General features: G+C 43.3%; 2 protein-coding genes and 1 long non-coding RNA gene across 5 annotated transcripts; 1 reads left to right on the top strand and 2 right to left on the bottom strand.

Annotated features, from left to right (window-relative positions):
* Positions 1 to 52: 52 nt before the first annotated feature.
* xkr5a (XK related 5a) lies at positions 53 to 6,358 on the bottom strand. Its single transcript, XM_051409840.1, has 7 exons — positions 6,100 to 6,358; positions 4,705 to 4,888; positions 4,363 to 4,547; positions 4,038 to 4,250; positions 3,484 to 3,653; positions 3,116 to 3,227; positions 53 to 2,275 (listed from the first exon to the last, which is right to left on the bottom strand). Exons 1-7 carry the CDS (start codon positions 6,299 to 6,301, stop codon positions 1,329 to 1,331), a joined length of 2,013 nt encoding a protein of 670 aa, XP_051265800.1. The 5' UTR covers positions 6,302 to 6,358; the 3' UTR covers positions 53 to 1,328.
* Positions 6,359 to 7,459: 1,101 nt separating this feature from the next.
* Positions 7,460 to 15,984, bottom strand: prdm1c (PR domain containing 1c, with ZNF domain). Of its 3 annotated transcripts, XM_051409834.1 has the most exons (8): positions 15,753 to 15,984; positions 14,139 to 14,396; positions 12,544 to 12,663; positions 11,310 to 11,562; positions 8,898 to 9,925; positions 8,616 to 8,744; positions 8,292 to 8,352; positions 7,904 to 8,152 (listed from the first exon to the last, which is right to left on the bottom strand). In XM_051409834.1, the coding sequence occupies exons 1-8, from the start codon at positions 15,777 to 15,779 to the stop codon at positions 8,043 to 8,045; spliced, it is 1,986 nt and encodes a 661-aa protein (XP_051265794.1). In that variant the 5' UTR covers positions 15,780 to 15,984; the 3' UTR covers positions 7,904 to 8,042. The 3 variants fall into 3 exon arrangements, with proteins under 3 accessions (XP_051265792.1, XP_051265795.1, XP_051265794.1); XM_051409832.1 differs by having other exon boundaries at positions 7,460 to 8,352; positions 15,753 to 15,981; XM_051409835.1 differs by lacking the exon at positions 15,753 to 15,984 and having other exon boundaries at positions 7,460 to 8,352; positions 12,795 to 14,282.
* LOC127368735 (uncharacterized) lies at positions 10,702 to 21,785 on the top strand. Its single transcript, XR_007885868.1, has 3 exons — positions 10,702 to 10,781; positions 17,421 to 17,497; positions 20,289 to 21,785. It is a non-coding gene; the product is annotated as an uncharacterized LOC127368735 (long non-coding RNA).
* Positions 21,786 to 22,001: the final 216 nt, after the last annotated feature.

Raw genomic sequence — 22,001 nt, 5'->3', positions numbered from 1 at the left:
TGTAAAAAACAACCCATAAATATAAGAACATTGATCAAATAATTACAAACACTTGTATTCCAGTCACGCCAATATGTAGGCTATTTATTGCTTATTTAAAGCCACCAGTGGCCTTACACTTCACAGTTCAAAATTTCATATAGGCAGTCAGCTGGGTGCAACGGGAGACCCAGCATCGTTTTACTGCTTTGTTTGTGGATTTCATCCCTTTTACAGAACAGTAATGAGAAAAAATGTCCCCTAGAAATAGCAGAGCACATAAAAAAGTCACTACAAGTCCCTCATAAGCATATTTTGTTCATTTTGTTACACAATAGACATGGGAAAGCTTTTAAAGTCAGTGCCTGAGACATTATTTTTTTTCCCCCTCGAACATAATGTAAATTCAAAAAACATTTTTAGCAATTACATGGTCAACATGTAAATAAAGTTAAAACATCAAACAGAGTTTTGCCAGGCTGACACACTAGTCCTGCTCAAAGCAATGCCTGCTGACATGATTATACAAAAAATACACTATATTATTCTCTGAGGGGATCAGGGATTTTTTTTTTTTTATGGGAATAACAAAAAATCACAGCAATAGACATATGGTACAGAAGATACTTGTGCTTTTTAAGAAGCCAACAAAGCCCTGGCTTATGCTGAGATGGTTACGATTTCGAGGTCCCACACTCCTGCCCCCTTTATATCGGAGACTCATTTCTCTATTCTCATACCTGCTGGCAATTATTAACATGAATAACAGCAGTTTCAGTATGTAATATAGAGATGATCAGTTGTCCAAGATCATAAAACAGCTGCATATTTCTTATGTTTTTGATATAACTCATGGCTGTGTCTTTAATATGTAATTACAATCTGGCAGAACCAGTATTCACTTTTTTGCACAGTATGATTCTTGAGGCTTAACTTAATTGCTGCCAAAAGAATTGAAAATATGTTTATGTCAGGTAGAAGGTGTGTCTGAGCTCCGTACACCGCCTTTGTAACTAATTAGCTCTTTAATGATCTCCTCCGTGTCTGATGAAAACACTGCTAAAAGGTTTCACCTCTGTGTGTCAAGCATTTGGACAAAGCAGTGCTTTTAGAAAATAGCTTATGATTTGAGAAAAGCACAGACTAGCTTAGCATTATCCCAAAATTGTTGCATATACTATGCTCCACAGTGTGTTAAATATATAGACATATAGAGGTGAAATTTCTGCCAGCCTGCTCATCCTAAAGCACTGAGAAGATGGAAAAAGCAGCCTTCCAAAAAAGCTGGTGTTCTCCTTTAATGTTGGATAAGTTGCTGTAGCTCTTTCCCTGATTCTGTCTCGAGAAAGCTAGAAGTTATCATCTTCATCTCTTCGGGACATTATAAGCTGCCTCCTGGGACCTGTCAGATGGGGGACACTAGATGGGGAGTCCAGCACTCCAGAGTCCAATTTAGGAGTTGAAGTACAGCGTGCCCCGACCCGGCTCATGAGCCCACGTATATCTCTGTGAAGTGCTGGATCACTGGGGATTGAGTTGAGGCGCACCCCCTGTTCCAGACCCCCAATGTCCCGGTCCAAACGGGGGTTACTGCCACTGCTGGGAGACTGAGGATCGGCGCTGAAATATAAGGTTGAACTTGACTCGGTAGGGCAGAAGTATGGCTCTGGACTGTCACCAAACACAGACTTGCCCTCGGGTGAGCTGCGTTTGAAATCTGATGCGGGTGACTCCAGTGGGCTCTCCATCTCCAGACTGTCGTCCTCTTCTTCAGGTTGTTCCGTCGACGTGGGCTCGCTTACGCTCTGGAACTCGTCTTTGCAGTCCGAGAGTGGTGCGAGGCCTTTCCCCTGAGACTCAGAGGTGGAGACGCCTTCGCAGCTGCCTCCTGCGGTGATGGTCATGCCCTCGTTGCTTTTAAACTCCTGGTTGTACTCCTCCATGTCCAGTATGGCTGCTGCTCCGCCAGCCCCATACGCTCTGTTGATCTTGCTCAGGTCTCCCGTTTTCAGAGCCAGTCGGATTAGGAGCCAGTGGTGGTGGTAGCAAGGGCAGGAGCTGTTAGGCTGGATTCCACAAGTTCCTGGGTGCTCCAGCAGAGAACCAGCCACACCTGAGAGGGAGAAGCTGCCGTGGTTTTGAATGGAGGGAGCTGGCAGGCTTTTGTCCCTGAGAGAGAAAGAGGACTCCCCTTGTTCTATGCATGTGCTGCCCATGTGGTTGTGGTTCACACCCTGGGAGATCTCTGTGGACTTGGGGTGGAGGAACCGGTAGTATAGGACAAGAGAGGTAGCGCCTGGGAAGCAGAGAACAGGAACAAGTGGATTTTAGTACATGTTGTACATTTTTGTATTCTTGTTACAGGAAACATTTCTCCTACAATTCACTGGCAATGAAGAATACTGACTTTTTTTTGGTTATATAGTTAGTTTATAAAGGCATCAGAGGATACATGTTATTTAGATTAGTCTTGTTTAGGGTCTAATCTTAATTTTAATTAATCACTACAACCTTAAAGTATATATAATATGGACCTACAATACAGTACAATACTACACTACAATGAAAAGTCAGAAAAGTCAACTATTTTAAAGAAAAACAGCTATTCTATATACAGTATAGTCCAAATCACATTGCATCCACCCCGGTTTTGCATAAATTTAATTCTGCTGTTGGAGATGGACCTTCACAGGCAAGTACAGTAACTACATAAGAGGAACCAGCATTTGACCTTCTCACTATGATCCTACCCTTTGCTATCCAACAGCTCACTTTTTATTTACTGTGTGTGTGTGTGTGTGTGTGTGTGTGTGTGTGTGTGTACATATATATGTATATAGACATCTAAGATATTTGTTACATTTGGACTACATCCCAAACGTTTGTTACTTGTGCTACTTGTTATTGTTTAACAAGTAGCACACATATATATAGTACAGTGATACAGACAGCAGTGTTGTCCTACTTAGAATTACTTTTAACCCATTTGATTCACCATTGGGGTTTTATTATTCAGATACCACAGAAACTGTTAGACATTGAAACTAGTCTAATTATAAGAAACGAACATCAAAACATCTGAGACAAAATCTGCTCCAAAAACTAAAAAAGAGAGCGCAGATAGAGAGTGACTCACCGAGGAGAAAGCTACACAGCACAGTGGTGGGAAGGGTCATGCTGTCCCATGATGCTTCGCTAAGGAAGTCAGAGGCGGCCAGCAGCAGAGTGGCGTTCTCTACAAGCATGAACTGAAAGAGGAGAGAAGGTCACACCATCAGTCATCTGCAGATAGCTTTACGTCACTGTGAGCTGAGGACGCAGAGGTGAGGATGACAATGCAAACTATGTGCCTGTGTGTATATCTGTGTGTGTGCAGCTGCCCTGTGTGTAAGTCGATGAGGCAGTGGTGTACATGGAATACAAAACAGCATATTGAAAACATCAACCAGAATCAACCACAGTGAAAACAAAGATGAGAAACGGCAATTTCATCAGAAGTCTTACTGCATAAAAACTGGCCATGCGGAAGCGCGAGGGTCCGTCTTTGACGTTGAGGAAGAGGAAGATGTGGACCAGCCCCATGATGCCATTAAAGGCACGCCAACACCAGGGGCCGGTGCAGATGTCTGGTTGCTGTGATACCAGCCAGAAGGAGGCTGTGAGCCAGTGGAAACCTGGAGGTCAATGTAAAAATAGATCAGGAGATAGAAGCACAATAGGGGATCCATATGCAATGTGTCACACTGATGCAGAGAAGCAAGTGAAAAAACTAGATCAAGAGGACATGCTGCATCACTGCAAGAATAATTACATCACTCATTAACTTAAGTTTAAATGAATAAAAATCTATCTGATGATTTGTATTATTTATAAAGCATGAGTCATGAGGAACATAAGAATCTCCGCCTGGGTTAGTCATTGAGCTCTGTTTGCATTCGTGTATTATGTTACTATATTGCAATCGTTTATTATTTCATTGCACCCTTTCTCTTCCTTTCAAAACGTGTCACACTTAAGTGTTGGCTACAAAAAAAGTGCCCACAGAGCTTGCTGCTCACCTGCTACTCCACAGACCCACCAGTTGAAGACCCTGGCAAAGAACATGAGGCAAGTCACCCTTGCACCCAGCATGCCAGCCCTCCACACCAGCTGGCACAACAGGGCTGCCGGAGGCATGGCCAGGTGGCCCGGTCGTATCAGACAGCAGGCTCTGCTGTACAGCACCAGGGCCCAGGAAATAGACAGCACACACAGACCACAGCAATAGGCCACTAAAGGTAAAAAGAAAAAGTAAGTATATTAAACATTATCTCTTATTCAGACTTCAACTGACATGCCACAAACATGATGTAGAGCCAATAATTCATGCTAACATCAGTGTACCTGGGGACATGATGCCCACATCAGTGGAAACTACAACATATGCCTGCAGCAGGCTCTGTGGCAGCGTGAGGACGAGGGCTTCTAGCAGCCAAAGAGCAGCAACATCTGCCTGCTGCATGACAGCAGCTCCAAGCTCAGCCACTGAGTCCTGCCTGCGCAACACAGATCTCATGCAGTCCCATAACCTGCCAGAAGAGGGAGACAGACACAGATACCAGAGATGTGATACACAGTAACCTCCTGGTGAAGGTTTCAATGACAGACAGATATGAATAGAATTTTCTATAATTGCAAATTATGCAATCTTTTGTAATGTAATATCTGGAGTTGCGAAGATCTTACCTTTTGAAGATGCCCAAGTGCAGTATGTGTATGACAGAGAGGTAGCATCGCCTGTCATCCCCGTCGTCATAGTACCATTTCATGCTGAGCAGTTGAACTGCCGTCCCCGGTAGAAAGAGGCCGAGAGTGAGGCCCGCCCACTGCGTCTCCTCATTCCAAAGGTAAAACCCTAAACAGTAGAACACTAATACACACACACACACGCACAAACAGCAGATACACTAGTTTAAGTATGTTGTGTTTCTATGTCTAGTGGGTTTGTTTTCAGTAGAGGATTCATATCATTAAGCACAGTCTGATTTATATATAGCCTTGTCATGCCGTTTTTAAAGGAAAACACAGCACATGAAATCCAGCATGTGTGTGTGAGGATTTGTTGAGAGCTGCAGAGGCCAACTGAGTCCTTGGGAAATTAAAGAGCACCTTGTGTTAAAGGAAGCTTAAGAGGAAGCTGTTCTAATGAGATGACACAAGCTCTACCAAGAGCAGACCACAGCCTGATTCCTGGTTTTAACACAGCCTGCAATGATTTCTCTTTAGTTACAGACGACTTCTTGCACTGTGAAAATAATGATTAAATAATGACTTGTCAAGGGACAGACAATGCTTCCTACTATATTGGTCATTGTAACCAATGTTTTTTTTTCTGTGACTCCAGTGTGCAGTCCATGCAGCAGCACAGTATTTTTATCTTCTGGGAGTGGTATACCTGCTGAAGACAAAGTCACACTTTGTACACATGCAGTCACCTTGTCTCTCTTGTGTCCTGCCCTTGCCCCATTGATCTGCTTAGTCAGGGAATCATCACCCCTGAGTGCTGCACAGTGTTTTGATAGACTCCAGATGTGCATTCATTCAAATACATTGGTATTAATAATAAAAACATTTGTAATAATTATAGTAATAACCTGTGTAATAATGTGTTTTTAAAGGGCGGCTGCAAGAGAAATCCAAAAGGTGATTCCCATAGGTATCAAGGACAGCCTTTTTCTGAGTTTAACTATTAAATGTAATGATTTTTCGGCTCTGTGACCCCTGCTGCATGACCCCTGGTGGTCCTAGGGGGCCCCAGTTTGGCCAACCTAGCTGGGCTGACCATTGCCAATGTTAAATGAAAAGAAAAGAAAGTGGTTTGCCTACTCAGCAGTAACGGTTGAGCCATAGCCATCACCGTTTGAATTGTGCTCCTGAACCTGCTGCTGGGAAAGCATCATGGCTGAGCAACAGCGTGCTTTCATTCATTCATTCATTCATTCATTCACGCCAGCGAAAAATACTCCACACAAATGCAACACTCCCCTGCCCCTTTTGTTTTCCATACATTTTCTCTCAGCTCGCACCAGCTTAAGGGTAAATAACAGCCCGCTAGCGGAGGGGAATTCTATGCCCACTTACGAGCGGTCCGTTCGGCCACGATAACCAGCGCCGACGCGCCGAGCAGCGCCGCCTGGCACCACGCTATCCAGCATCCGCTCCGCCGGGCCGCGGACGGCATCCTGCGGGCGACCGCCCCGACAGCGTTTATCATGATACGGACAGGTGGGAGAGCGAAAAACCCGGGGACATTATCCTGGGCATCCTCCAACCCTGGGCACATCCGTTACCCCTTCTCCTTCTTCTTCTTCTTCTCCTCCTTCTCCCGCTGCCTGCTCCCCCTGTCAATAATATATGACGTCACTGGGCGGTTTTAAAGGGGCATCAGTTTACCGACCGGCCACCGTAGCTGTTACTGTACACAGCTCACCTCCTCTCCACCTCTGAACACCAAATCATAATTGCCCTAATGTTTAGCTGGAGGTGCATCTTACCCGTTTCCTAATAATAGATGGGATTGATCTGTTTAGATTTTTTTTCTTCCCATAGCTACAAGTCAAGGTCAGCACAGGGATGTGGAGGGTGTCTGTGTTGCAAGAATCATTTAGCACCATGGTAACAGATAACATAATTAATAATATAATTGTATTGATTCCTGATGGGGCATTCTTCTCCCATTTCTTCCATAGGCTGGGGATCAGCTCCAGAGCAGCTGGAGGGCAACGGTTGTGACCATATCAGGAGGGTGTCATCAGCGTTAAAGATTCATGCTCTGTATGCTGTAAGCAGTCTAATCATTTGATGGCCACTTTGAACAATGCGCCACCTGACACCCTTTTTAAGATGTAACCTGAGGATGATAGAACGCTGCTGCACAAAAAGTTACAGAGCATGTCTGGCCTCATGCCACAGTGGGTTGTGAGGCTAATGTTTTTTTGTTTTTTTTTGTATCTAGCAATGCAGTGTCAGCTGTACATGTTGGTAAATGTTTATTCTAGTCAGCTTGTGTTTTGGTTAAGAGATGTGTCATAATCTAACACCTGTGTTTTTATATTTTGGAATACGCTGTACAGTCATCTTTTTGTGGGTTTATAGTCTGTCTGATATAAAGCTGATTAATACTGGAACTAAAATATGAAAGTGCATGTATAAAATTAGTAGTAGGACCTTGGTGACAGAGAAGATTATTTTGCTGAGTGTTATTTCCAGGCTGAAGAGTTCACACTTACTGGTGGTAAATATTCCAAGACTCATAACAGGATGTTTATCTACGTCACCAACTCCCCACATCAGTTTATACTGCACGTTACACCGAACAACAGAGGTTTCTTCTTCTGTGTTATCACTGTCTAACACTTAGCCCACTTGCACTACTTAGTCATGTCTGTACAGTATTTCTCACTAGGACAAACCAAATAGTCTCACACAGTTAAACCACAAATAAAGACAAACTTTGTTTATGTATAATCACATGTTTTAGTTGTTCATGAAGATGTTCCAGAGATACAAAAACAAATGGCAGAAAATATCACAAATCTCTGTTTCTATACATTTTAGATTAATATTAGCAACAGAATAAATTAACAAAGATGTATACGTTAAATCAACCAAGTCACTGGTCCCAGGCCATGCTGGTAAAGTTTTGATTCTTCACATGCTACTGTAGAGTATTGGCTAGGCAATCCATGATTGAGATAAGGCTTTACTTCAAATAGGGCAGTAACAGACAGCTGCTGAGTTGACCTGTAAGGATTATATGGCTGGATTAGCAGGGCTGTCTTAGGGCTCTGAAATGCAGCCCGACTCCAGTTTGATGCTGGTTGGATGCAGAGGTAGAGGGCTGCCATGATGCAGCGGAACAGCAGAACACTCCTTCGCTTTGTAGATGCTCAGCTCTGTCCCCTCTCTGGCACCATCCTGGTGGCCAGAAGTCTGAGTCTCCATCTTCTTTATTAGGTCAATAACATTCCCCTTGTCCATCTCTGCCTCTGCAGCCATGGCCTCGAGCTGCTCTGCCGCCTCGCTCATATCAAACCTCTCGATCTCTGAGTTGACTCGATGTAGCTCCTCTGGTGAGTGTCTTTGGGAGGCCGAGGGGGAGACAGGGCAGAAGCCTTGGAGATGCACTTGGAGGCTACAGTAGTGGAGATAAGCACAGGGGCAGCGGGGACACCTGTGAGGTCGTTCTCCAGTGTGGAGGCGCTTGTGGAGCTTGAGGTGTACAAATTGTGTAAAGCGGGCTGGGCAGAGCTTGCACTGGTAAGGCCTCTCACCTGAGTGTAGCCGCTGGTGGGTCTTCAAGTTACTTGTGCTACTGAACCGCTTATGGCACACCTGTGTCAAAACAGAGCCAAGGAGAAGATGTTTTTAATCTTTTGGATGTTTTTTTTTTGTTGTAGTCCCAATTACTGAACAAACAAGATATGACATATGAGATTTTGGACAGAGCCAGGGAAGCTGTTTACCCATTTTTCCAGTCTTTATGCTAAGCAAAGCTAACTGACTGCTGCGTTCAACAACATGTATTGTACAGACATGAGAGTGGTATAAATCTTTCCAAAAATGTCAAACTATTTCTTTAATCACTGTAGTCATACCTTGCATTCATGAGGCTTCTCTCCTGTGTGAACAAGGTAGTGTTTCTGCAGGTGGGCCAGCTGAGTGAAGTTCTTAGTGCAGGTCTGACACTTGAAGGGACGCTCTCCGCTGTGCACTCGCAGATGGACCTGAGGACAGCATGTCAGAGATTATTACATTTATTTAGAACGTCAACTCAAGAAACCATGGTGGCTGGTAAAAGTCAGTTTATAGTCACTGTATTTAGCTTTTGATCTGCCATTTTCCCCACCTCCTCTACAAATATGATAAAGAAGACTAACCTTGAGGTTGGACAGCTGCCCAAAGACCTTTCCGCAAATATTGCAGTCATACCGGATTTTTCCATTCTGCCTGGTGAGAGGGTAAGACAGAGTCTTGTAGCCAATAATCTCCCCGCCTTGTTTCATCTTCCTGAGGTCCATGGCATCCTCAGTATTGTTCTGAGTGGCAGAGGTGGGTTTGGAAGGGAGGCAGTCTGAAAAGGCACCCATGCCCACTGGTGGTGAGCGTCCTCCAGGTGCAAGAGAGGGCAGTGCTCTGCGGAGTGAGGTGACCACGGGTGAGGTGCTGGATGTGGCAGGTATAGTGCGGCCTGCATTGGCATTGCTGGGAGGAGAGTGTTTGAAATCTCTAAAATCATCTGAGGAGGTCCTGAGGTAGTTTGTCCTTTTGGATACGAGGTCCTTGTTGTCTTTGTGCTCACTGGTTGGTGAGAGAATGAGGTCTTGTTTGGTGTTGGATAGTGCAAGTGTCAAGTCTTTGTGTCCATTGGCCAGAGGATGGAGGAAGTGTGCATAGCCGTCGAAAGGTAGTAAATGAGACGAGAGTGTTAAGTTAGGCTTCAGTCGATCGCTGTAGTATGGGTATGAATGAGGTAGAATGCTGTTAAGGCCGAGTGAGTAGTGAGGCAGTAGATAGGGAGCATGCTTCAGAGCAGGAGGAACTCGATAAGGCACAGAAGGCTCTTGGTAAGGTTTGGCTATAGCAGGGCCTTGACTGTGCTGAAAGGTGAAGTGCAAACTAGAGGGGACAGGACTGCTTAGAGCTGGCCTTTTGGCAGCTGGAGGGCTACAGGATGGCAGAGATGGCAGAGTTGCATATTTATGGCCGTGGATAGATTCTGAGTGGGACTGGATTGGGTAGACAACACGGGGACACAAGGGAAAAAACGCTGAGAGGTTGGTCTGAGACAAAGGACTGTCCAGACGTCTGGGGCAGGTAGTCAGGGATTTGGAAGGCTCGTCTCTGAGGATTTCAGAGACACTGTGTCCTCTTTTCCCTGCGGTCTTCTCCTGAGCTTGATTCTGTTCTGTGGGACAAATAAACAATAGAGAAGTGACATCAGAAACAGGTGAAATTATTTTTAGACATACATGAGAGCCCGGTGCATCTTTACTTTCAGTCCAACCTGAGGTTTAAATGCTTTAAAGATAAGAAGATGTGTTCTGTCTCCGAGACTTGCACTGGCTCTCTATGAAAGTGGACACCACATGTGAAATAATAGTTGTCTGATCAGGATACAGATAGCATGGAGTTAGTTGGTACAGTATGTTGCATTAGAGTGTTGGAAAGTACTTTTCACCACAGGCAGGGAAGGATACTCAGGATAAGAACCAAATTTTTTATCTGAAATGAACCCCAGATTTCACCCATTCATTAAATAATCCTAAAAGATGCTTGACGGAGTGGAAAATGTAGGCTACCAGTGACAAACTGACATATAAATAGTATTTAATTTCCACTAAATTCTACACACAGGTCACATTTATTAACTCTGGATCCAAATCTGGATTTAATCTGAGCAAATCCTTCAACTTTATACCCAGTAAGTCACGAGGAGAGACTCTGCTTAACTGACTTACTCCAGAGTAGACAAAGGACCCGAGCTGACAAACAGAGGAAGACAAAATACAGAAGTATGCATGTACATTTCACCTACTCTTGGACATAATTAACATCAACCCACACAAACACAGAACAACTCTTATCTACTGTGTGCTCCCCTGTGCTCCCTCCCCCCCCCTCGCGAGAGGCCAGCTCTCAGCAAACAAACAGCCGACACTCAGTGAGATATCAATCTGTCAGCGGGTCGCCTTGTCAGGAAGTTCAAGTAGTCACTGGAGCGCTTCCTACCTCTCTTCCTCCTTAAGAGCCAAATAAATAAGGTGAGTCGTGCCAGAATGCTGTCAGCACCTCAGGCAGCCTCTTGTGTGTGAGCGTGTGTGTAAAAGAGTATTTTGGTGCGTGCATGTGGTCTCTTTGCAAGCATGTGCACTCTTTGTGTTTGTGAATGAAAGCTGAATCAAAGAGGTGCCAGCTGTGTTTCTATGTGGGAGTAAAAAAAAAAAAAAAAAAGGGAAACCGAAATATTGCCTAAAGTCCTGAAATTGGTCTCGTCTTACTCAGTTACTATGGCTATACCTTGAGACAGACCCTCTCCGCTTTCAGGACTCTACTCTGCTCCTTTGTGTTCTGCTTTAACAAAAAGGCCATGGGTGTGACTGAGGAACTTCTTAAACAACCACACAAAGAGCGTGTCAGTCGGCCGGCGCTTTGATTTGGAGCTACAATGACAGTACACAAAAGATGTGTCTGAAAGTGCGGGTATAAGAATAGTTCCTGTTAACTCACGGTGTCCAGAAATACTTGTTGTGCTATTCCTAAATGAACACTACAACTACTCACACACTTACCAATACTGTCAATAGCCAGTTGGCCCAGTGGGGGGTAGTTACAGCGCTGGGCAAATTCAGGGCAGTACCACACCAGAAGCTCCTGGCCCGGCTGAAGTGGTTTTATGGTGTAGAAGTAGATGTTCAAACCGCTCTGGCACGCGACCAGGTTCTGCTCCTTCACAGCACAGGCAGGGTTGACGTAACGCATCCAGTTGCTCCGCTCCTCATTCAAACCATCCAGGATGTGGTGTAGATGCCCATCCAAGAAGACCTACAGTGTGAGATGACAGGGCGAGAGATATAAGTCAGTTGATGATGACAAATCAGTATTGTGCCGTGTTTTAAATATGAAACCATGATCTCACAGGTTTGCTGATGCCTTTATGGTAAATACTGTATGTTCTTTCAGCTGACATCGGTGCCGCCTGTGTTTGTGGCACACAAGTCAATTCGAGGTTGCGAAACACTAAACAAGAATTTCACTGTATGACTGGATTGTAGTATTGATTATACTATCTCGCCTACTAATACTCTCCCCTATTGACTTTGTGGTGGAATCATTATTGCATCTGATGACCTTTTTAAAAGCTATTTAAATTGAGCTCATTCAAACAGTTATTCCTCAACCACTCTTTATGCTCCCTCTTCTTTGAAGCTGTGCTGTCGCCTGAGTCATGGCTGTAATGTTAACAGATTGTCTGTGTTTTGGCTGTTGCAAGTTTCAGTTCGGGTTGCATGATCTCAACGTTGCTGACTCTAAACTGTAGAATTACACGCCACTTGTGTGTAATGGAAGATGTCCTGATGCTGCTGATTTGTAACACAACAGTTCTCAGGCTTAAAGCCACTTCCTTGATTAGTCAGTGTGAGAGTTTGTGAGTCTGGAGAAGCGCGGACATGTGTATGGTGTATTTACTGGCAGTGATACCACTGCCGAGAGAAGCGGGGAGAGAGGAGAACCGCTGCGTCACTGAAACCAAACAGCTGTGTGTGTGACCTCAGACAGCCATGCAGAGAACTGGCAAACAGTGCATGGCATGCACATTTAAACACATCTGATCTAGAGTCATACTTTCACAGGATGTCAGGCATTGACCACAACTGCTAACTCGTGCCACGCCACAGCCACAGCCACAGCCACAGCAATGTCTCCAGATGGAGATACAGGATGTGAACGGTTTTAGAACATACACAGATAAATTTCACATACAGGCAGACAAATCCAGAGACACACATGCAGCTCACTTCTTACCCTCCAGAAGTACTTCCTGTCAGCGTCTTTCGGCAACGTTTCATTGGTGTAGCTTTCCCCCACCAGAGGGCCAAAACGTGTCCCCTTAGGAATCAGCTCCTTGCTGGTCACCCCAAGCACCTGTTCAACAAGGAGGACATGAAATCATCAAACAACAGAGCAGCTCACAAATTGGAGGCCTGGGCAAGCAGCCGGATGCACTCAGAGTTGAAAAACATAATTAGAGGGATGAGATTCTTGGGAATACAGACCTTATCTGATGCTCCACCCCCTGCTTGTTTCTTGGTGATTAGCAAAGAGGATCATGTCAATTCACTGGAAAATTGTCTCCTGAGAATTACTATCCACATTAAGATAAATAAGCAATTTAAATAAGCAACCAAGCAATTAGATGTTATTGTTATATATTGACTGTCATGACAAATTTTCCACAGAGAAAATGAGAATTTTGCTAGGTGTGACAGTTTGTTCTTTCACATGCTGAATATTTTATAAACCAATAGCCCAAGTTATCTTTAGTTTCTCTACCATATTAAAATTTCACCACTACTCTTGTTCTGCTATCTCCAGGTGTGAAACTCACCCCTCTGTCTCAAGCCTCCAGGGTGTGAAAGAGAGTATAAGGTGTCATGGGCACACCCCGACCAGTCAACTGCACCATGAGCTCCGTGTTCAAATCCCCTAAAGCAATGGAAATGTACTCTCTCTCTTTCATCTTGGAGTAGTAGCATGGTGTATGTTGTGGATCAACCGCTGCATGCTTGGCAATGGAGTTTATCTCCAGTTTATCCAGCTAGTTTTACCCCTGCTTTCACTGGCTTTGTCTGAACCCCATTTGAGGTGCCCCTATGTCACAGATTACTGTAACATATCCTTCCCTTTGGTGTCAACCAGACTCCAGACAGACCTTATTAGAAGGTCAAAGTGGCAGTACAGGTATTTTGCTGCAGACGCCCGGGCTACTTCCTCTGATCTCGCTCAACTGCCATCTTTCATCTGCAGAGGCTCAACCCGAATCTTGCACGAGGAAACCAAATGTTTTCCTTTTCATGAAAAGTGCACTGGGTTAATCTTTTATTGTGTATCTATCTCACTACCAGTGATTTCCTAGACATTAAAATCACTGTAACTACCACACACTTAATCTGGAAGATTGTTTATGGTGTTATCCGTAAGGTGGGTCCCAGTGCTGGTGCTCTGCTTTACGGTGTAATTGTGTCCTGGGACAAAGGGTTGGGAATACTAATCATAGAGACCTCAGGCTGTGTGCTGAAGGGCTTGCCTTTCTCCTTGCCTCAACACATACGTAGCAGAGAGGAAAGGCTGAAATTAGACAACAACATGTCAAGTACTTCCCGCCTGAGGATGGATGAGTGGATGGAAGGATGTTGGAGTGACGCAAAGAGTCGGTGGTTACACAAAACATAAACAACCACAGCATATGCTTACCTATCACTTGGACATATTGGGGTTTGCTTTTTTTCTGCATTATTTTCCTGCTTTGGTTCTTAAAATAGGTATGGACTCCTTAAAACTCCACTTTCTTAGACAATTTGAATAACACCCAAACAAGGAAGGTCTGCTTTGCTGCGTACCTCTGCGGAGTTGTGGCAGCGTTTCAAAGCCAGGTTCCTGGGTAAGGATCTCTCAGCTTGTGACCTGCAGTTGCTTTTGAACTCTTCCTCCAGAGGCTGGTCCTTCACGATATAAGTGCACTTCTCCTCAAAGTCTGCCTCGCTCCATGATGTCATGTCTACATCCTGTGTCTCTGGCATGGCTGCTGTGATGATCCCTGAGCTTTGCGGTGGCCTTTCTGAGGTTAACATAGCTGTGGTGCACTGAGAGGAGGAGGCCTACAGAAGAGATAAGGATATGAAGTGGGGAAACATGTTATTAAATGTCCATCATATTTCCTTAATTCTAATTGTTGACTACTTTTTACCTCTTCCTTTTGTGTCAGAAGTTAAGGGAAAAAACAAAGACAATACAAACAACAGCTGAAGTATCAAGGGAAGTTTTGAATGGAGCTAAAATTAGACTCCAGAGGAGCACAGAGGAGCACAGAGGAGGCCACGGCAAGTTAGGCATGTTAAGAAGGAGGAAAAGTGGCAGAGAATCTAACTTTCCCAACGACTGCTACAACCGGACAAACAAACTTCAAAGTGGAACCTTCGTGCTTGCTGCCCCATTGCCCCCACTGTCCCATGCATCCTGTGACTCTCCATATCACAACCCCTAGGCTATAAGGGAGGTTCCTGTGCACGTCAGTCCCGGAGCAAGACCACTTTCACAAGGAAATCAACATTCCCAGTGAATCGACCAGACTTCCTCTGAACTGACTGGGACTTGGCTCTCAGCCAAACTGTCTTTCTTTCTGTCTATTCGCTACTGTCCATCCCTCCCTTCTCAGGAAGATTGTCGTCAGGTACCTCAGCCTTAATAAAGGCTGAGTACGTTGGCTGATAAAATTGTGAAATAGTGAAGAGTGAAAGGGAAGAAGGTAGAAGACTTGTGATTAAAAGACAATACTGCGACAAACCCTTTCAGAACTTCCTTTTTCAGGCTCATTAGTTTACGTCAGAGATTGTGATTGATAAAGTCTGTGTTTTGTAATATTTGGTAGGCACTCATGTGTTTTCTCCTGAAGTCCTGAGAACAAACTCAACTCAAAACCTTTACTTAACTAAAAATTGTGTTGAAAGATTGTATGGCATTAAATTCCTAAATCCTGCACAATTACATCTAAACAAAAAACTGACTACCATCCCCTTTTTCTGAGGGAGAAAAAAGGAATGCAAATAAAAGTGTAGCGAGATGAGATTTATGGACGACGTTTCACCCTATTTTTCTGTGAAGTGTGTCACCACAGCTGACTCGGAATGAATGTCACAAGTGTGACAGCTCACTCCGAAACCATCGCAGCAAGTGACACAGCATAAAATATATTCTGAAAATCAAGATGAGTCAAAGGCACACAGCTGTGGCTCGCAGGATAACATGTAACATGTTGACTCTAGAAAGCACTCTTCACTTTACTTTCAAATTGTGTTTCCAGGACAGGGTTGTAATGCAAAAAACAAATTAATGAATGAGTAAAAAACTCAAATTCTCAGCCTAAAAGACACATTTCCACTCTGGTGGAAAATAAAATTATTCTATCTTATATCTTCTATTACATATTAGAATTAATAAGGACGTTGGACACTTACTGTAAAGCCTTGAGAGGAGCCACACATAGAGCAGGCTGTCAGTGCCCTCCTTGAAACCTTGAGTGTCTATGAGCAACCAGTGGCTGTTCTCTGTCTCTTGTCCTCTCTCACCCAACCTCAGTATCCTGTGTACCTGTGTGTGTCTTACTGCGCGACTGAACACTCGAGCGTGTGACTTTTTCTCTTGCTTCTTGCATGGGAGGAGGGAAGGTGTGTTTTTAGAGAGAGAGAGAGAAAAAGAAAGAGAGAGAGATACGCTTCCTTTCCTCTCTTGATCCCTTCCCCTCCTCCCCTTTGCCCCATGACTCCTCCTTGGAGAGTGTTTGTGTGTGTGTGTGTGTGTGTGTGTGTGTGTGTGTGTGTGTGTGTGTGTGTGTGTGTGTGTGTGTGTGTATGTGTATGTGTGTGTATGTGTGTGTATGTGTGTGTGTGTGTGTGCGTGTCACTCTCTTGCCCCGGGGCGTGAGGCTTTCTCCAGGGGGGTGCCCTGCCTGTCACCCAGCTATGTCCGGATCAGACAAATACATCTTCATTTTCTGACAGTCGCCCACCCCTTCTTTAGGCATACCTGTGTTGTGTTCAGAAGTCAAGGACGCAGCACAGAGGATATGAGGTAATGTTGGTGCTTGTGTGGTGTGAAGCAGCCATTTCAAATAAATTCAATTTAAGCTTGAAATACGTCATAGAAGATCTTGTTTGCATAAACAGGATTAAATGTAGCACACTGTGTTGTCACACCATAAACCACACAGACATGAAGACAGTTCCTGGAATAACCGTTCTTGATCTTGACACACATACACAATTGGCATATTTGAAGGAAAAACGTGTTATCCCCTGTTATATCTGTGTTCTGCATCTTAATCAGATGGTCAGTTTAAAATGACTGAAATGCAATTTGTAAAGGGACACTTCTGAAGAAATTCAATATCCTACTGTTCATCTAAGCAACAGCTGCACACTGAAATATTTCCACTCTCTGTATGAGTGTTGCCTGTTTGACTCACTGATCCATACGTACTAATACTAATGTTGAGCTTCAGTGAGTAGAGAGTAAGAAAGAAAATTGTATTTAACTAACCCAATTTCTTGATATTACAAACATTTTTTAAATAATTCTTGACAATGATAAGTGTGCAATCTTGGAACATGTGATCTACCACAAAGGGGAGGTACTAAAAAACATTTTCAGTCTTTTGTAAATCAACAAATATGAATGACAGTATAGTATAAATGACTGCAGCTTTTGGTCTTTTTTTTTTTTTGTCATTATTGATTCATCTCGTGCTTATTTTCTCAATGAATTGTTGATTTATTTTGATTGATTGCTTATTGATACCCAACATATTTAATTTCTATGATGTAAGACCTGGAAAAGCAACAAAATATATTATTCTCATATAAAATATAAAAGAATATACTTTTGCTTTTCTACTTATTTTCCAATCTTTTCTGCTTATTGTTCTCCCACCAGAGGTGTTTGCTTTATTCAAATGAGTTCATTTGGCATCATCCAAACGAGTGCTTATAATGCTCAGCTACTGCGAAGTGCTGGGGACTGCAAAATGAAATTGTGCCATCACTTAAAATACAAATAAATGGAACACTGTGAATGGTGTGTTTTCTGGTGCATGCAGGGATGTTTTTATCCTGTGTTTTCCCTTTCAGGAGACTTGTGTCCAGCTGTCCTTCTGTACTGCTCAGTGGGGGTGAGATCCAGAATGTGTTGATACTTGTGTCATGCTGTAAGTTTATCTGTAGTCTGGCTTTCACCCCAGCCTGCTCTCCCCTTGTTCTTTTCTCCAAAGGCAACATTTGACTTGGCAGGCAGCCAGCAAGCTTAAGAATTGCCTGAATCTTCAGACTCGTCACCCACACGCTTGACACGCGACATACTGTGAACAACAGCCTTGTATGTGTGTTTGCAAGCTTATTTCCATTCATATATGCCCCATGCACACTGCTCTCGTTCACTTTCTCCACTTCAGCAGAGTTCATATTTCATTGCCATGTGTCAAGTGGATTCTGTTCCTCACAGACTCTCCTTCTTTTCTGTGGTGGTTTGTCCCTCTTTTCATACATCCTGTCCCACTCATCACACCTGACCAAGCTACTAATTACAGCTGCTGACATGAGCCACCATATAATTTAAAATCCACTTCTCTCTCGTTGTTTCGCTCTTTCTCAATGCCTTCAGTCATCTCATTCATCACCTTCTATTCAGCTCTCCTCTGCTCGAGCTCCTCCTCCCTCCTCCTTAATGCCTCTCTATCTGAACCTTTCCTTTATTACTCATACGTAGTGTGACTAATTCACATAATGACAACAGGACTTCTCGTATGAGTGGTGCAGAGATTGCACAGAACACAGACGTGTGGGTTACGTGTGGGTGGATGTTCTGGAGCGTGGGTGTGAGTACATGATATTTTACATGAGATTCTTAGAATGACAGGATGATGAGAAGGCTTATACAGAAGTGAAAATGACCACCCATAAGGAAATGTAATTTACTTCTATGTAGGACAAGAAGAACAAGCTCACTGACTGAACATTAATATAAGATGCGTGACATGCAAACACGTCGTGTGTGATGAGCCCAAGTCCACTGAAGCAAAGCAACACCTTCATTTTTGTTGAAAATGGGCCACTGTAGCCACACATGGAAATTACAGTTGCACTCTAAATGCTGAGATGCATTTGTTCAGACAGAAAGCAAAGTGAGTCTTTGTGTCAGTCATGCAAATCTGACCACTGGATCATTTGTAATTGTTTACTCAAAACAGTCAATGTACCATAGTTGTTAACTGCCTGTTTGCTAGCAACAGATGTGTCTGTGGAAGTGTGTGTTCTGCTTGACTGAACTCAGAACTCACTAGAATCTCTATTTGTTTCTCTTATTTTACTCTCTTTACTCTATATCTCTTACTCTATATCCTTTCCCCTCTCTGTATTTTTAGAAAAAATGGCCTTTGGAGCAGTGTTTTTTTTTTTTGTTGTTGTTGGGAATAACTGGCTTTCTGTCCAGTGGGACATTTTTTTGGCTATTGGAGTTTCGGAATAATCGGCCATCAGAACAATGGGCAGTTGCCTTGAAATGAGCTACTGTTAGCCACCATAAACAACTGGTTATACCAGACCAAATAAGAGCACTGAGCAAGAGTACATTTAATTATTTATGAATTCAACTTCATTTGTTAAGAGAATATATCTATTTCTTCTTTGATATGTTTTCTCACATAGTTCTTGTGGTTTCCAGAAATACAAATAGTTTTGGTTTGACTTCTGAGATGATCTGTTTCACCCCAGTGCTATGAAGTTGAGTGGACTTTTTCATGTGGTGGTCGCAAAATTTAAAAACTAAAATGATGTCCCTGTAACTCAACAGGTTTCAGTGTAACTACATTCTACCCAAGAAATAGAGAAATAGTCCCTCGCAAATCTGTAATCCACAGTGTGTTCTGTGCATTATCCAGGGTCTTAGGGACAAGGAAAGAAAAGAAAATTAGCATTTTACAGTAGACAGAAGATACAGTTAAGGCTCTTATACACTCGCCGTTCCCGACCTGTAGCGCGACAATGTGACATCACAGGAGTGCCGTAACTATTTATACTTGCGTGTGGTGGTCGCGACACTAGTTGCAGTCTTCTCCTGAACAGAGGTGTCGCCACTGAGGAAAGGCTACTGACTTTGCTATTTCTACGCACTAGAAGAAGAAGAAATAGGTAAACAATGGAGTTTGTTTTCGCACAATCGCTCGCGTTTTTGAAGAAGTTTTCCAACAGAAATGCCAGGTAAACAATGGCAGACCTCTCTTTTTGATTTATTAGTAAGTCACATTGTCGCGCAACAGGTCGGGAACGGCGAGTGTATAAGAGTCTTTAGTCACCAGCATATAAACTGGAATACAGAGAGCAGCTTGTGGACAGGCTAAGGGGTGCCTTTGGGGCATCTGCAGATATCTCAAGCCCTGTAATTTCCATGCTTGAGTCTGTACCTGCCTAGGGTCATTTCTCGCAGCAGGACTAAAGGCGACCACTCCTTCCCTGTCACCTCCCCCAAGGATGAGGACAATGATCTTTGGCAGAGAAGGCTGCGACTGAGCCCATTTTATAACCTATTACAGCTGAAATGTTTGACGCAGCCTCCACTTCTGCCTTTGCTAAAGTTTTATGGCTGACTCAAAGAGAAATGTTTCGCATTCTATCACAACTATCTTGTTGTCACATCCCCCTCTCTCACCCCTGTCACCCTCACTTTTTGCTGCTTTCAGCTTGTCAGCATCGTCTGCCTCCCCATCCATTTCATGTTACTTCAATTGATTTCCTTTACCACACGTTACCCTGCGCTCTATTCAGTTTGTGGTTGAGAGATCACTCATACGCACATGCATTTCTTCCGGTCTTTGACAGTTCGACTGAGGTCAGATATGCTTTATTGACATGACAGGAGCAATATGAACTTAATGTATGTGTTTTGAACAGAAAAACAGAAATGTAATTTCTCCATCTTTTATTCCCTCCCATTTTCCATTTCAGGTGTGAGAATAAATGTCAGCACTGCAGCACAGCTACCACCCACCTAGTCCACCAGCCATCTCCACTCAACTGGTGGATGATCTCCTGTTGACAGGCCATGGATTATTATCATGGTTTCAGGGCTAATAGGAATGCTACTGCGCTTCACAACAGATGTCTTTTCAAATCCTGACAATACCTCCCACAGAGATGAGGAGAAAACGCTATCACTGTACTCAGCTGACCCACTGTGTAGATGTAAATGATAGATAATGTCCAACAGTGACAACAAAGACTAATACATGCCTGCAGACACACATAGACGTTTTTTACACAGGTCGGTGTTCACATGCACAGACCTTATTTTCAGGGGACCAAGAAAGGATTTCCAACAAAAGATTTTCATTTAAATATCCAACCAGTATAATGCTAATCTAATGCCAGCAAATGTAATCAGTCATCTTAGATACATTACTATCTATTACTATTTTTTTATAGTTTGGCTATAATTTGAGACCTACAATACCATTCTTCAGGTTTAAAATTAGATGAAGGCTAAAAGGCTTGGCGTTAGCCCCTTTGACTGAAAATCATGACGGGTAGAGTGCACTGTAACACTAGTGTGAGGTGACTTCTGTGAACATTAGTTGTATGCACACGATCTGAAAGCGGCAGGAAAGCAGTACTTACAGTAACCTACAACTCATGGGCTGTCCCAGTTCCATGTCGAGGAGTGTGCAGTGTAATTGAAACACGTTCCAGTCTTGAACAATTGTCATGTGTCATTTCTGTCTTTCACATGTATGCAGACTTGATGATCTGACTGATCTGAAACAACTGGGTGAGAAGCTAGTAACCCTGCTGTGGTAATCAGTTATAATGAGCATAAACAGAGACAAAAACATTATTGCTTTGGAATAACGATTTCTATGTCACAATAACATGTTTGACAACAATTAGATTTTTCTGTTGGATTTCTCCATAAATAAGTATGCATATACATATGCAATATATCGACAGCCACATATACTATATTTATTATGTGCAATGTGCCTATTAAATGAATCATTGCATATACTACAAAACACATATTCATGTTTAAAACACAATTTGTATTGTTTGTTAATCAGAACCACCGTCCTGCCCTGAGAACTCAAACCACAGTGGTTAACACTTGATTTCACCATACTGTAAAAAGAGAAACATCCTTTCTGGGCATTTGGTCTCAAATGAAGTGTTTCCTTTTTCCCACACTCGCTTTCAGTTCTATCAACCCTGTTTATCAGCTAATGGATTTCTAATACTCATATAAACATTCTGGTATTCCTTTAAACTAACATTTAATAACAGATACTGCAGATACTCTGCACTTTAAAACTGTCCACCCAAAGACGTCTACGTCTCTAATTATTGCTCTTAAAACACTTGCTTCTCTACCAGCTCCACTTTTCTCAAATAAATGTGTGTCACCTGAAAACTTTATGTCCTCAGTTTCCTACTGAAGACCAGATCGACTGACTTTGGGGGGTAGCTGCACAGCTGAGGAAGTGTCAGACCCTCAGGAGCCACACCTGCCTGTATTAAAAGGCTCCTCACATTGTTTTGTCTTCCTCTTGATTACTAACCCAGACTGTAATAATGACCAACACTGAGACACATCATCCGGGAAGGATGCAAACACACACCTAACACACACCCGCTCTTACGTGTCTCTTACGAGCTTGAGATGTTTCA

Source organism: Dicentrarchus labrax, unplaced genomic scaffold (genome assembly GCF_905237075.1).
Source record: "Dicentrarchus labrax unplaced genomic scaffold, dlabrax2021, whole genome shotgun sequence".
In the NCBI taxonomy this organism is placed as follows: domain Eukaryota; kingdom Metazoa; phylum Chordata; class Actinopteri; family Moronidae; genus Dicentrarchus; species Dicentrarchus labrax.
This window is presented reverse-complemented; position numbering and strand designations above follow the sequence as displayed.

Coding starts and splice junctions, on each gene's coding strand:
- xkr5a (XM_051409840.1), bottom strand. CDS start 6,301: ATGTGCCCAGGGTTGGAGGATGCCCAGGATAATGTCCCCGGGTTTTTC. Junction 4,889..6,099: donor CGTGGCCGAACGGACCGCTC/GTAAGTGGGCAT, acceptor TGTGTGTATTAG/TGTTCTACTGTTTAGGGTTT. Junction 4,548..4,704: donor CACTTGGGCATCTTCAAAAG/GTAAGATCTTCG, acceptor CTCTTCTGGCAG/GTTATGGGACTGCATGAGAT.
- prdm1c (XM_051409832.1), bottom strand. CDS start 15,779: ATGTGTGGCTCCTCTCAAGGCTTTACA. Junction 11,563..12,543: donor ACAGGAAGTACTTCTGGAGG/GTAAGAAGTGAG, acceptor CTCACACTGTAG/GTCTTCTTGGATGGGCATCT. Junction 9,926..11,309: donor ACTGGCTATTGACAGTATTG/GTAAGTGTGTGA, acceptor TTTGTCCCACAG/AACAGAATCAAGCTCAGGAG.